Here is a 15,390-nt window from a genome sequence, read left to right on the forward strand (position 1 = left end):
CACCTCACCTGTGACTATTGATACAAATATCTCAGCAAGAGGTCCAGAAAGCACTTCTCTAGCTTTCCTCAGAGTTCTAGGGTACACCTGATCAGTCCCTGGGGATTTATCCACCTTTATGCGTTGCAAGACATCCAGCGTTGCAAGACGTCCAGCGCTTCCTCCTCTGTAATATGGACATTTTGCAAGGTTTTACCATTTATTTCACTACTTTCTATATCTTCCATATCCTTTTCCACAGTAAATACTGATGCAAAATATTTATTTTGTATCTCCCCATTTTCTGCAGCTCCACACAAAGGGCGCCTTGCTGATCCTTTGAGGGGCCCTGTCTTCTCTCCAATTATCCTTTTGTCCTTAATGTATTTGTAAAAACCCTCTGGATTCACCTTCATTCTCCTTAATTCTACTTGCCAAAGCTATTTCATGTCTCCTTTTTGCCCTCCTGATTTCCCTCTTAAGTATACTCCTACTGCCTTTATAATCTTCTAAGGATTCACTCAATCTATCTTGTCTATACCTGACATATGCTTCCTTCTTTTTCTTAACCAATTCCTCAATATCTTTCGTCATCCCACATTCCCTATACCTACCAACCTTTCCTTTCACCCGAACAGGAATATACTTTCTCTGGATTCTCATTATCTCATTTCTGAAGGCTTCCCATTTTCCAGTCATCCCTTTACCTTCGAACATCTGCCCCCAATCAGCTTTTGAAAGTTCTTGCCTAATACTGTCAAAATTGGCCCTTCTCCAATTTAGAACTTCAACTTTTAGATCTGGTCTATAATTTTCCATCACTCTATTTTAAATCTAATAGAGTTATGGTCGCTGGCCCCAAAGTGCTCCCCCACAGACACCTCAGTCACCTGCCCTGCCTTTTTTTTCCCCAAGAGTAGGTCAAGTTTTGCACCTTCTCGAGTAGATACATCCACATATTGAATCAGAAAATCTTTTTGTACACACTTAACAAATTCCTCTCCATCTATACCCTTAATATTATGGCAGTCCCACTCTGTTTGGAAATCCCCTACCATAACCACCCTATTATTCTTACAGATAGCTGAGATCTCCTTACAAGTTTGTTTTCCAATTTTCCTCTGACTATTAGGGGGTCTATAATACAATCCCAATAAGGTGATCATCCCTTTCTTATTTCTCAGTTCCACCCAAATAACTTGCCTGGATGTATTTCCAGGAATATCCTCCCTTAGCACAGCTGTAATGTATCCCTTATCAAAAACGCCACTCCTCTTCCTCCCTTGCCTCCCCTTCTATCCTTCCTATAGCATTTGTATCCTGGAACGTTAAGCTGCCAGTCCTGCCCATCGTTGAGCCATGTTTCTGTAATTGCTATGATATCCCAGTCCCATGTTCCTAACCATGCCCTGAGTTCATCTGCCTTCCCTGTTAGGCCCCTTGCATTGAAATAAATGCAGTTTAATTTATTAGTCCTACCTTGTCCCTGCCTGTTTGTTTGACTCGCTACTGTTCTCAACTGTACCAGTGTCAGATTGATCTCTCTCCCCACTATCGCCCTGGGTCTCACTCCCCCACCTTACTAGTTTAAATCCTCCCGAGCAGCTCTAACAAATCTCCCTGCCAGTATATTAGTCCCCTTCCAATTTAGGTGCAAACCGTCCTCCTTGCACAGGTCACTTCTACCCCAAAAGAAATTCCAATGGTCCAAAAATGTGAATCCTTCTCTCGTACACCACTTTCTCAGCCATGCATTCATCTGCTCTATCCTCCTATTCCTGCCCTCATTAGCTCATAGCACTGGGAGTAATCCAGATATTACTACACTCGAGAACCTCCTTTTAAAATTCCTGCCTAACTCTCTGTCATCTCCCTCCAGAATGTCAATCTTTTCCCTTCCAATGTTGTTGGTTCCAATGTGGACAATGACCTCTTGCTGGATCCTCTCCCCTTGAGAACATTCTGCACACTCTGAGACTTTCTTGATCCTGGCACCAGGGAAGCAACACACCATTCTGATTTTTCGCTGCTGGCCACAGAAATGTCTGTCTGTACCTTGGACTAGAGTCCCCTAATACAATTGATCTCTTGGAACCTGATATATTCTTCATTGCATTAGAGCCAGTCTCAATACCAGAAACTTGGCTGTTTGTGCCACGTTCCTCTGAGAATCTGTCAGCCCCTACATTTTCCAAAACAGCATACTGTTTGAAATGGGTATAGACACAGAAGGCTCCTGCGCTAATTGCCTACCTCTACCTCTCTTACCTTTCGTGGAGTTAACCAATCTGTGTGCCTGAGACACTCTTCTCTTTTCCACCCCCCCCCCCCCCTCCTATAACTGCCATCCATTGCATACTGTTGCTGTTGCAAATTCCTCATTGCTTCTAATTGTCCAACCGATCTATTCGGTCTGATGAGATTCGCAACCAACAGCATTTATTGCAGATATAATCCGCAGTAACCCTTAAATTCTCTTTAAACTCCCACATCTGACATGAAGCACATATCACTCTACTAAAGGCCATTTTTGCTCCTTCACAATCTACAGATCCAGAAAATAACACCAACTTATTCCTCTACGAAACGCTGACCCAGATTAAATTAATAAATTATGGCTTATATTTTAAGTTTAATCAAGCAATCTATCTTAAAAAAAAATCAAAAAAGAACCCACTCTACTCACTACTGCAGACTTTCTGTAGGTCCCACTTAAAAACAATACACTTACCTGCTTCTGTGCTGTGAACTTTGCCCAAATAGTTCCTCCAAGATCAATTGTGAATTTCATGGTTTGTTAATTTTCCCAGATGCACTCCGATGTCTAGAGATACATGAATTCAAACAGCAAAGTCAGTAACTGTGCAGGTTCACTGCTGTCAATTTGTCTGTCTGTTTTCTCTCCCTCCCTCTTCCCTCTCCCTCTCTCTTTTCCCTCTCCCTCCCTCTCTCTTTCCCCTCTCTCTCCCCCCTGCACTGACCTCACTGTGCTTCCTTTGACTGTTCTTCTCCCTCTTAAAACTGCTGTTGTTTTTACTTTTTTTCCCCAAGGTTCCAAAGCAATGCAACAGCATATAGAACAGTAATTGCTGCTCCTGGCATTTGAGGAAATCACCTCCAGCACCTAAAATACCTGCTAAAAGGAGCAGCTGTTACAGACAGAATTTTTTCCGGTCCTCCATCTTGGATTCTTCAGATAAGAATCTGGACCCCCTCCAATGCAGCATGTGCATCCTTTTGGACACAGAGCCCAAAACTGCATTAAGTATTCCAAATGCTGCCGGGCCTTATATGGCCCCAGGAGTATGTTTCTGCTCTTGTATCTAGATCTTTTTAAATAAGTATGCCCTATCTGCTCTGGGTCTGGTTTGTGAGCTGGGCTGTAGTACCCAAATACATAAAACACTCCATCCATCATCTTAATGCATTTGCTCAATCCTATTGACAACCCTCAAAGTCATCACTGACCACACATTTGTGTGACAGCTTTTTAAGAGTGATACAATTGCTGTTGCTCTAAAAGACTAACTTTTTTGAATTTCACTCCTCAAGCCTGTTCTGCCATTCAGTGAGATTATACTGAAAACGTCACCTAACTCAACATAACTAATTGTGCCCTGTATCCCTTTTAAAGATTGGGTCAATATAAGTGTACTGAACTCTGTTGAAATCTGTAGTTGATCAAGCAGCAATTTATGCTCGCAAAAAGAACTCCAGGCTTCTACCAGTCCTTGAACATTGAAGTCTTCCTAACAGTTTTTGAGCTGGCGGAAGACACAGTTTTCCCCTAGCGGTTGACACCAGGTCTGCTGGTGAGATTGCTAAACAGGACCCTGGTGTTAGTAGCAAGGTACTGGCATATAATAGATTGGCTGACTGGCAAAAGGCAGAATGTAGGGATAAAGGGTGCTTTTTTTTAAAATGGCAGCCAGTGACTGGAGGAGTTCTACAGGAGTCAGTGTTAAGTTCACAGCTATTCACGTTTTACACTAATCTGGATGAAGGAACTAAGAGCAAATGTTGCTATGTTTGTGAATGACACAAAGGTGGAAGGACAGGTAGTGTTGGGAAAATAGGAGGTGGCAGAAGGACAGACGAGAATGGACAAAAGTGGCAAATGGAGTGTAATAGAACTTAGAACAGTACAGCATAGTAAAGGCCCTTTGGCTCTCAATGTTGTGCCGGCCTTTTATCCTATTCTAAAATCAGACTAACCTACATACCCTTCATTGTACTAACTTCCGCATGCCTATCTAAGTCGCTTAAATGTCCCTAATGTATCCGACTCTACTACCACTACTGGCAGTGCATTTCATGCACCCACCATTGAGTAAAGAACCTACGTCTGACATCTCCCTTGAACCTTCCTCCAGTTACCTTTAAATTATGCCCCCTTGTGATAAACAATTCCACCATGGGAAAAAGTCTCTGGCTGTCCACTCTCTCTATGCCTCTCATCGTCTTGTACGCCTCTATCAAGTCACCCCTCACCCTCCTTCGCTGCAATGGGAAAAGCAAACCTTTCTTCATAAGGCATGCCCTCCTGTCCAGGCAGCATCCTAGTAAATCTCCTCAGCACCCTCTCTAAAGCTTTCCTCTAATGAGGAACTGGACACAATATGAGAAAGTATCAGCTAGTGTACTTTGGTAGGAAGAATAGAGGCATGGACTCCTTTCGAAATGGTGAAAGGCTTCCGAATCTGAAGTCTGTGTAGGGTTTTCTTAAGGTTAACATGCAGGTTCAGTTGGCAGTTAGGAAGGCAATTCAAGAGGGCTAGAATGCAAGAGCAGAGATCTACTGTTGAGGCTGCATAAGACTCTGGTCATACTACATTTGGAATATTGAGCAGTTTTGAGCCTCCTCTCTAAAGAAACATGCTGACATTTGAGGGTGGCCGTATCGAACCTACTTGGTCAAGTCATTGTGTATTAAGGTTAAACAGTCCTTACATGATCAGGGGTCAAGGGTTACATGGAAAAGACAGGAGAGTGGGTTAAGAAACCTGATTGAATGGTGGAGCAGTTTTGATGGACCAAATAACTCTAGTTTGCTCATAGATATAGAATTTTAAATTTGTCATATTGCCTAGAGGCTCCTTGACTGAGATTTTGATTGTCTCTTATTGCACATTAACTGATCTAGATTAACTTGCTGGTTGCTTGGCTTGAAAACCTATTTCTCCAGGAAATGTCTTCACTTTTTATTTCTTTATTTATGCTGTCCTACAGTTTAACTACTGTTAGGGGACCTATAATGTGTGCATGACCTCTACCTTTATTTCTCATCTCTATTCAAACTGATTCTACATTCCATTTCTTCAGGAAGTCAGTACTGAACTAAACCTCCCTTATAATTAACAGAACCATTCACCACGCTTTTCCTAGCTTGTGAAATTCCAATATGTCTCCCCCTTCATTTGGATCCCAACATCGGTTCCCTCTCAACCATGAGAGTAGATTATATAGGACAATGGGAAAGCATGATGGGTGGAATTTGCAATGGTTGAGATGTTGCATTTTGTCAGAAGCGCAAGAGCGAAGAAATGTAGACTTAATGGCACATCATACAGGAGTGGGGGAATTTGTGTTTAATGTGCATAGATCCTTTTAAAGATGGAGGAAATATTGGAGTGCAGTTAGCAAGCATAGGAATTTGTTTCATTTAAGTAGAGGCATTGAGTACAAAGCAAGGAGTTATACTGAAGCCTGAGGAAGCACAAAGGTGAAAGCTAGCATTTTCCAGTCTGCTTTTGTCGCATTTTAGGAAGGCTACATGCATCCTTGTGAGGGTGCCAGGCAGCTTTAATGAAATTGTTCCAGGGAGAAGGACTTCGGTTGGAGAAGTTGGTATTGTTTTCTTTGATGCAAAAGAGGTCGGGGGAATTTGAATGTACAAGATTACAACTTGTTGAAACAAAGACATTAAAAATTGTTCCTATTAATTAATGGTAGATGCACTCTGGAGACACAAACTTTAAACTTTTGAGCAACAGAGGCGGTGAGGATGTGAATAACTATCTTTTTTGTTAGTTTGGTGGATTGTAATGACCTAGAACTCTGCATACATAGTGAAGCCAGAGACAAATGGTTTCAAAGGAAGTAAACGTCCATGCTTAGTTGGGGAATAGAACTGGCTCCATTGCTCAGTGGAGAATTGACATAATATCGATGGACCATAAGGTCCCCGTCTATACTGTGATAACTGACTCTTAACACTAGTTTGGTCTCCACTGGAGTTTTGCATAGAATTCTGACAACCAAAATTTAGGTAGAATTTGAAACCTGAAGCTTGCAAGAAAACAAAAATCCTTCGAGGGATGAAGGACTTCAATTAAGTCAATTTAGAAAAGCTGAGTTTACTTAAGTTCAGAGCAAATTTGTTATCAGTGCTCAAATCATAAGGTTTTGTACATTAGATAAAGCGAAACTGTTCCCATTGTCATAAGTGTTGAACGTCAGGAATGTTGATTGTGCTGAATAGATAAAGAACCAAAGATGACATGAGGAAAACCATTTTTATGCAGCCAGTGGAATGCACTGTATGTGGTGGGAGCAGGTTCATTTGTGACTCTTATGGGGAATTAACGCTTGAACTGAAATTTGCAGGGCTACTGTTTTAGCAATAGATAGAGCAAGGAATTGAAAAGTGGGGACTGAAGCTCCTGCTTAAATTCAATAGGGCAAGCAGTATCAAAATAATGCCAAAACAAGTTTGCTGCTAATTCAGCAGTTAAGTATAAGGTGGCTGCAAGTAGAGATATATGGACATTGGTCGAAGAGGGTGGTGCTGGCAATACACAGCTGGTCAGGCAGCATCAGAGGAGCAGGAAAATCTTCATAATTCCTGATGAAGAACTTATGCTTAACGTCGATTCTCCTGCTCCTCAGATGCTGCCAGACCAGCTGTGCTTTTCCAGCACCACACTCTTCAACACTGATCTCCAGCATCTGCAGTCGTCACTTCCTCCTTATCATGAAGGCAGTCCTCCTCCTTGGCCTTCTGAAACAGGAAGCTTAAAAATATTTTTTGTGAATAAAATTCTCTGCAGGCTGTATCTGTATGCAGTTCAGTCTAAAATGTTTTCCTTCAAAACCCCCACAAAGGGCTAATGAATAAGGCAGTAAATGTAGAGTTGGTAACAAGTGGCAGAATGAATGGCTAGCTGACCTCTAGATGAAGCAGATGAGACAGAAGTCAAGTTACTCAGATTGGCAGAAAGGGAGGAAGATGGTCTGTACACAATTTACACTAATGATTAGGACTTTGGAATCAAAAACACAATAAATGTGGATGTCATCAAATTGGTAGGATCGTCCAGACTGAAAAGGACAGCAGTTAATAATTGTGAATTGGCAGGTAATTGCAAAATGAAATTTAAAGGGTCACTTGTGATGTAGACTTTTGGAAAGAATAGGAAGGTCAGTTATTGCTTGGAAGTTTCAAGTTGAGGTTCAAATACAGCAATTGCTACAATTGTGCCATAGGTTAGTATGGACATTTAAACAGAAGTGAACCAAACACTGAGCTTCATGTGCAGTTCTAGTCATGCAATAAAAAGGATGTAGAGATACTGGTATGGACGCAGAGAAGACTTTCAACAATGTGTGTGTATATATATATATATATATATATATATATATATAGGAAAAAGATTGACAGGCTGAATTAGATGGGAGAAGAGGGCTGATCTCGTATTTAAAATTATGAATAGCTTTCTTTGTGTATAGAGAAAATCTTGCCTTTTGTGGGAAATAACATAACTAGAGGCCATCAGTCTAAGAAAGCTACTGAGGAATTCAATTGGAAATTTGTAATACATGAGAGAACGTTGAGAGAACGTGGAACTTGCTACTACAGAATGGTTGCATAGTATACAGAGATATTTAGGGGAACCTGGTCAAGCAAGAGAAAGGAAAGCATTAATTGGTATGGTAGACTTAGGTCAGGACGATTCATATGAAACATAAACATTGGCATGGACTAATAGGGCCAATTGGCCCATTATGCAGTTTTGTGAAATTTTCTGTAATTTTGTACTTGGAGTTTGGCTTATCACAGTTAAATGTCAAAATTTGGTAATTAGATGCATTTCACAATGTAAAACTGAATCCAGTATTTTGTGTTTTAGATTCAAGTTCATTCTTCTTGGCTGTTTAGGTCTCCATTTTTAAAAAAAAGTTTCTTTTGGTTCACTCAGGTCTTTTCAGGGTTCAGATGCAGGAGGAAATTCACCATCTTCAACTCTACCATCACCTCAGATCAAAAATGTTAGTGACAGTGAGCTCAGTACTTCTGCAGCTGAATTGCTTCAGGATTACATGATGACAGTAAGTTGCTGCTCCTGATGTCAAAACAAACATTTTAGTTTTTGGTTATAGCAATAAAACGAAATACTCTTTCATACTGAAATTATTACTTTTGTGGTAGTGGTTTATCTAATTGCCTATCATTTAAGGTCAGTGGAGTTGAAGGACTCCTGGTTCATCCTCAATATATCCAGCAGAAAGGGGAGCTGTACTATGCTAAATTCAAGAACATTCAAATAATCCTGAAAACATGGAGAACAATGATGTCAACCCTTCAGTTTTAAAGGATGTTTACAAACATTTTTTACTGTATTTTTTTGCTATCATTCTAGATTAAACTTTATAATTTTTTTATACACTGAAATTTGATTGCCCTGTTCCCCGCCCCCACTACTTGGTGTAAATGATCCACAAAATAATAAGAAATGTGAGTTGTCATGTGTTTGTCATTCACCTATTTCATGTTTTGTACATCATAGATCTTGTACTTGTACATAGATCTAGTGTGCTTCCAATTAAACCTGTTGGACTATAACCTGGTGTTGTGTGATTTTTAACTTTGTACACCCCAGTCCAACACCGGCATCTCCGAATCATCATAGATCTTGTACTTTTTGGGATATTTCTGCTTCACTGCTTAAGATCTATAGGTATTTAGTGTAGCAGACTAAATATCTTGGCCTTGATTTGGACTATACTCAAGGTAAATTACAACTCTCCCCTCTTTTAAGTAGGCTGAGAAATTAGAACTCTTTATAAAATTAAAAAGCTAAAGAAATTCTGAAATCTGATCTCTTTAACGTGCAAATAAATGAGACGGATGTCTGTACAATGTGTTATCTGAGTCATAGCAATGACAATGTTATATGGTGTTTTGACTTATGAATTCTGTAATTTTTACCTTTTTTATGGACTAAGTCTAATCATGCTCCATTTTGATTTTTATTAATATTTTGCAGTGTAGGAAAGTCTGGAAATGCATTAAACTGGATATATTCAGTCTGTAATGACCAACACCTCTAAATCACTCAATTGTTGTGTTTTTGGTTTGACATGCTTGCTATAGCTCTCAAATTGTATTTAATGAGACAGTCAAAATCATTTGGTAACACGTGCAATTGGTAATAGTTGCAGTTTCAATAAACCCAACAATAATAAATGCCTTAAAACCTTTACATTATTATTTTGTAATTGAGGAATCTTAAGAGCCCAGGTGTTCTTTCTCCAAAAGCATACTTTTCTCCAAATGATTTGATCATATTGTAACTTGACCATTATTGCACAATTGTTTGACAGTTGTTTTTTTTTTTGTGACAGTGAATCCAGCTTAAGGCATTGAATATTTTTCTACTGTTTTTAAAAACTTGGAGTTGATTTAGATATTTGAAATTATGTATACTGCTGCTATAACTAGAAGTATTTAAGTTCTAGTATTTGGCAGAGGAGGTCTACTTCTGCATATTCTGTATGCAGAAAACATTGGCTATTTGGAAGTATAATTCTTTTCAGTGAAACCTACATACTACTAACCTGGCAAATCAGTACTGCGGCCACCCACCCTAAACTGGGTACAATGTAAATTTAACGTGCAATTGTTTTTTTTAAATAAGGAAGATAACAAATGGTCGTAAGTAATACTGGTTTTGGTTAACTTGAATGGCTTTGTTTGGAAATAAAGTTGTAATGTTTGAGGCTCGTTGCTTATGGACATATGCTTGTCTATAATCTTAATAGATTTGCTATATTGTCATATGAGCAGTTATCCAGTTCTGTGATTTTTGGTTGAATGTGCCTGAGAAAAGTTAATCTTCTACAAATTGTACTTCAGTAATCCAGTGACAGTGGACCTGTTGCTGGACTGAAGAATTTGCAAGACCATAGGAGGTCTCACGTCAGGATCAGTGCAGTGAAACGGAAAATATTTGTTTTACAGAATCTACATCTCTTTAGTTGCCACCACAGCTCTAGTTGCTTTGTCAGTGTTTGTCTACAAAAGTGTGTGCCAAACTAAGGAGGCACGGTCCTGCTAAGGAAGGTGTGTAGGGAATGATTTGATAGTTTCTTGTCACAAATTTTGATCTGTTATGTAGTTAATTGTCAATTCTGTTTTGCAGCTGAGAACGAAGTTAACATCTGAAGAAATCCAGAAGTTTGCTACACTTCTACACGAGTATCGCAATGGTGCCTCAATTCATGAATTTTGCATCAGTCTTCGACAGTTGTATGGTGATGGTAGAAAGTTTCTTTTGCTTGGTAAGTTACATGTCCCATTTAGAGTTAAACAGTAATTTTTTTGGGTGTGTAATGAGAATTTGTATTTCTCGCGCATTGACAAAGCCAATTCAGTTTTAAGAAAATCATAAATGTTTCATTGATACTTTGATTTATTGTCAGATGTACAGATACATAATGTATTGTATTGCATGCTAACCTGACAAATCATACCTACCTTAAGTACACCAGAGTAATAAAACAATGCAGAATATAGTGTTACAGCTAGAGAAGGCGCAGAGAAAAATCAACTGAGGTATGTTCATATGTCTGAGAACCATAGGTAAGAAGCTGTTCTTAAATCTGTTAGTATGTGTTTTCAAACTTTTGTATCTTCTGCCTGATTGGAAGGGGATGGAAGAGCATATAACCATGATGAAGGGGTCTTTGATTAGGTTGGCTGTTTTCCTGAGCTACTAGGAAGTGTAGACAGTCAGTGGAAGGCTAGTTTTCATGACGGACTGGGCTGCATTAAGAATGCTGTATAATTTCTTGTGGTCTTGGGCAAAGCAATTGTGATGCATCCAGATAGGGTACTTTCTTTTGGTGTATCTTTTAAAAATACGTAAAAGTCATTGTGGAGATGCAGAATTTCCTTATAAAATTCCTTATAAGAAAGTAGAGGCATTGTTTCCTCGATTGTAGCATTGACGTGGATGGACCAGGATAGATCGTTAGTGATATGTACTCTCAAGAACTTGAAGCCCTCAACCACGTCCACCTCAGCACCAAGGATACAAACCAGGAACATGTCCTTCGCTCCGCTTCCTGAAGTCGATGACCAACTCCTTTGTTTTGCTGACATTGAGAGAGAGATTAACAACAACTGCAGTTGCTGGAAATCTAAAACCTAAACAGAAATTGCTGGAAAATCTCAGCAGGTCTGGCAGCAACTGTGGAGAGAAATCTGTTATCGTTTCAGGTCCAATGACCCTCATCCTTTTTAGGGTGATGTCATCAGCAAATTTATAAGCTGAATTTGGCCACAGTGGTGACTGTAAGGAGTGTCGAAAGAGGCAGAATACACAACCTTGCAGGCAACTGGTGTCGAGAATCATTATGGAGGAGATGGTGTTGCTTATCCTTGTTGATTGTGGTTTGCAGGTCAGGAGGTAGAGGATCCAGTTGCAGAGTGGCAGGCAGAGTCCTAGGTCCTGATTTGGATATGAGTTTTGTTGGAATTGTCATGTTGAATCCGAGTCAAAGTCAATAAATAGGAGCCTGACATAGATGTCCTTATTATCCAGATGTTCCAGGGCTGAAGGTAGGGTCGGGGAGATGGTGTCTGCTGCAGACCTATTGTGACAGTAGGTGAATTGCAAAGGATCAAGGCAATCTGGAAGGCTGGAGTTAATGTGTGCTCCTACCAACTTCTCAAAGCATTTCATAATGATGGGTGTCAAAACTACTGGGCAGTAGTTGTCTGAGTTTTCATAGGCACTGGATGATAGTGGTCTTATTAGAGAAGGTGGCCACATCACATTGTAGTGAGGAGACGTTACAGATATCTGCGACTACTCCCGTCAGGTGGTCCGCACAAGAACTAAGTACCTAGTCGGGGGTCCATCCAGGCCAGTTGCTTTCTGTGAGTTCACCTGAAGGGCAATCTGACATCAGTGGCTGTGGATTCATTTGAACAGAAGGGCAGTGAAAATAAGCATTGAGCTAATCAGGGAGGTTTGCATTGTTGTCAGCAATTCTACTCAAATTCACTTTTTATAGCCTGTTTATATCATGCTGGCCTTGCCACAGTTGATGTATGTCAGCATGGGACTTTAGTTTGGTATTGTCCTTTGGCATCCCTGATAGCTTTGTGAGGATCATAACGAGATTTCCTGTGTGGGTCAGGGTCACGCAGCTTTAATGCCTCAGACCTGGATTTCAGTAGAGAGTGGGTCTTCCAGTTCATCCGTGACTTCCAGTTGGGGAACACTTGGATTAATTTCTTTAGCACACAGACCTCTAGACGGTTACTGATGAAGTCCATGACTAGTGACATATTCAGATTGGCTGCTGAGTTCTTGGATGTGGACCAGTCCACTGACTCCAAACAGTCAGTCATATAGATGCTCGCCATTTACCTCAGATCATTAATGTACGACTTTTTGTTCTGGATCCTTGCACTTCAGTTCCTGTTTGTAAGCTGGGAGAAGGACCATAGCCTTGTCGTCTGATTTACCAAAATGTGGATGGGGCATGGAGCAGTAGGTATCTTTGGTTCTACAGCAAAGGTCCAGGGTGTTTGGACCTCTGGTGGGACAGGATTCCTGTTGGTGGTACATGATAGGTGGACTGGTTGAAGCCCCTGACTACTATAGTAAGGCCTCAGAATTCTGTCTCAAAGCTATTTTATTGTAGTGTATATTTCATTGTGTGCTCTTTACTTCTGCTATCCTGACAGCAGTTTACATCCCACTCCATGCAGAAGTGAACTCCCCGTGGCAGGTAGTAGGGTCAGCACTTCACCATTAGATGTTCTAAGTCTGCGGCGTAGTAACTGACCAGGGTCATTCTGTCAGCGTACCAACAGGAGGCCGGCCCCTTTGACTTGCCCAAGGACTCCATGTGATACATTTGGTGGAATGGGAAGCTTTCCATTTGTAAGGCACAGTCTGGTGAAGTAGAAGTTAGCCATGTCTATATAAAGCAGATATCTTTTATAATTCAAATTGTACAGAAGCCTACTGAATGGGGGACTGAAATATTAGTTTTAATATTTTCACGAAGTAATTTAACCTTTCATTAGGAACGAACTTAGTCTTTTTTTTTCTGTTCAGGCTCACCAAGAACAAAATACTGCAGAGGTTTTAACTATGAAATAAAAACAAAATATTTGAAGTAGTTGATGTTCTAGCAGTTTCTCTGTTTTGGAGTTTAGTGGGGTTTGGGTGTAGTAGGGGTGGGAGGAAAGGGAGAGAGATGAGAATATTTCTGTTGCTCCCTTTATCTGCAGTGGAGGAGTACTTGGAAATCTAGTAGCAAGAAAGGGGACCGTTGAAAGAAAAGGAAGCTTTGGGAATAGGATAGATGGTAGGGAAAATAGTAATGAACAATATTTATCTCTGTCATTTTAATGTTTCCTGTCTTCTGCATAAACAATGCTTTTCATTTATTCTATCCTTCCAACTTAGAACTGTTGCATCTTTTAAGCAATTTCAGTTCTGAATGGTCATCAGCCTTGAAACATTTACTGTTTCCTCACTCCACAGTTGCTGCTTGATTTGTTGAATGTTTCTAGTATTCATGCTTTTTTATTTCATATCTGTACAACTTCTGAAGCTGTACTAAGAAATGTCATTACTCTTCATAAATAATCGTTGGGACAAATGTCATATTTAATGATCAACTTACCTGTTGTGTCCTCCATTATTTTTTAGATTAGATTCCCTACAGTGTGGAAACAGGCCCTTAGGTCCAACAAGTCCATACTGACCCTCCAAAGAGTAACCCACCCACACCCGTTTCCCTCTGACTAATGCACCTAACACTATGGACAATTTAGCATGGCCAATTCACCTGACCTGCACAGCTTTGGACTGTAGGAGGAAACCTGAGCACCCGGAGGAAACCCACGCAGACACGGGGAGAATGTGCAAACTCCGCACACAATCACCCGAGGCTGGAATCGAACCTGGGACCCGGGTGCTGTGAGGCTGCAATGCTAACCACTGAGCCACCATGCCACCCTATTGTTGACACTTTTAAAAATTCTTTACTTTCACTAAAGAAACATGACTATCCATATTGTTTCACTAGCTTTCCATATTGTTCCTTTTAATTTTAAGTTTGAAAAATTATGTTCCATCTGAATTCTCAGTTGGGTTAGGGGTGTGTGATGGTTGAAGATGGAACCCGGAGAGAGAATGCCTGTTAGGGAGACAGAGAGATGGTAATTGTATGCTCAGAAGAAAGAAAAGCTGATCATGGGGACTGGAAGTAGGTGAAAAAGGATTGGCGGTGTTGAAACCACATTATGAGCAGTGCAATCTCCTCTGCATTGGGGAGGTGAAACGCAGACCTGAGCAACTGCCTTGTGAAACATCTGCATTCTGTCTGCATGCCAATCTTTATTTCCATCATTATTTTGGTACCCATTATCCACTTTTTCTTTCCACTGAGCTTTGTCTCCTAGTTATGTTGCCTTGTATCCCTGTGGCTTCCATCTCTCGCTCCTCCCCTTTTTCTTTCCCCAGGCCTACCACCGCACAAGTACCACTATTTCCTAGTTATTGGAAATTTGGAAAAGGGTCATTCGATTTGTGACATGAACTCTGCTTTCTCTCTGCAGATACTTTCAAACCTGCTGAGTTTCTCCAGTAATTTGTTTTTGTTTTACTAACAACATCTGCAATTCTTTGTTTAACTTTAGAGCTAAAATAGCACTGCATTTTAATGCAATATTAAATTTAAATCCGATTTATGCTTTTATTACATCCTTTAATAGTTTTTCATCCAATTTTGCAGTTTAGCAGTAAATTTCTTGTTTTGTATTAAAGTTCATTTGCCATTTAACTGCCTATTCTGCAAGTTTTCTAATGTTAGCTTGTATTAAGCTTAATTGCTTAACTGTTTGAGGAGCAGTCACTCAGTATCACTTGCAAAATCTGACTAAGTTTAATGTCTGTGAGCCATTGATTCCTGCATTCCAAAACAGATAATTAGACTTTACCTCTGCACTTGTTTACTTTCTTTTTCATCCAATTTGCTATTTTCAACCATTTGTCCTCTCCCTCCACTTGTTCAAGCCTTTATCCCAAGCCTGACTCAGATACCTGACTTGCTTTTTTTATGGCAGTCCACGCACTGCAATCTGCTGCATCACTCTTGCCAATT

General features: G+C 40.2%; 1 protein-coding gene across 5 annotated transcripts in view; it reads left to right on the plus strand.

Annotated features, from left to right (window-relative positions):
* The window catches only part of ccm2 (CCM2 scaffold protein), a 127,541-nt gene that overhangs the window by 83,828 nt on the left and 28,323 nt on the right, over positions 1-15,390 (plus strand). For all 5 annotated transcript variants that reach the window (XM_043682484.2, XM_043682476.2, XM_043682487.2 and 2 more), the window contains 2 exons: positions 8,178-8,307; positions 10,401-10,539. In XM_043682484.2, coding sequence (XP_043538419.2) covers positions 8,178-8,307; positions 10,401-10,539 — 269 coding nt within the window. The remainder of the gene's footprint in view (positions 1-8,177; positions 8,308-10,400; positions 10,540-15,390) is intronic.

Source organism: Chiloscyllium plagiosum, unplaced genomic scaffold (assembly GCF_037043375.1).
Source record: "Chiloscyllium plagiosum isolate Xiang-an unplaced genomic scaffold, Cpla_swu_hap1 HiC_scaffold_3, whole genome shotgun sequence".
Taxonomy (NCBI): domain Eukaryota; kingdom Metazoa; phylum Chordata; class Chondrichthyes; order Orectolobiformes; family Hemiscylliidae; genus Chiloscyllium; species Chiloscyllium plagiosum.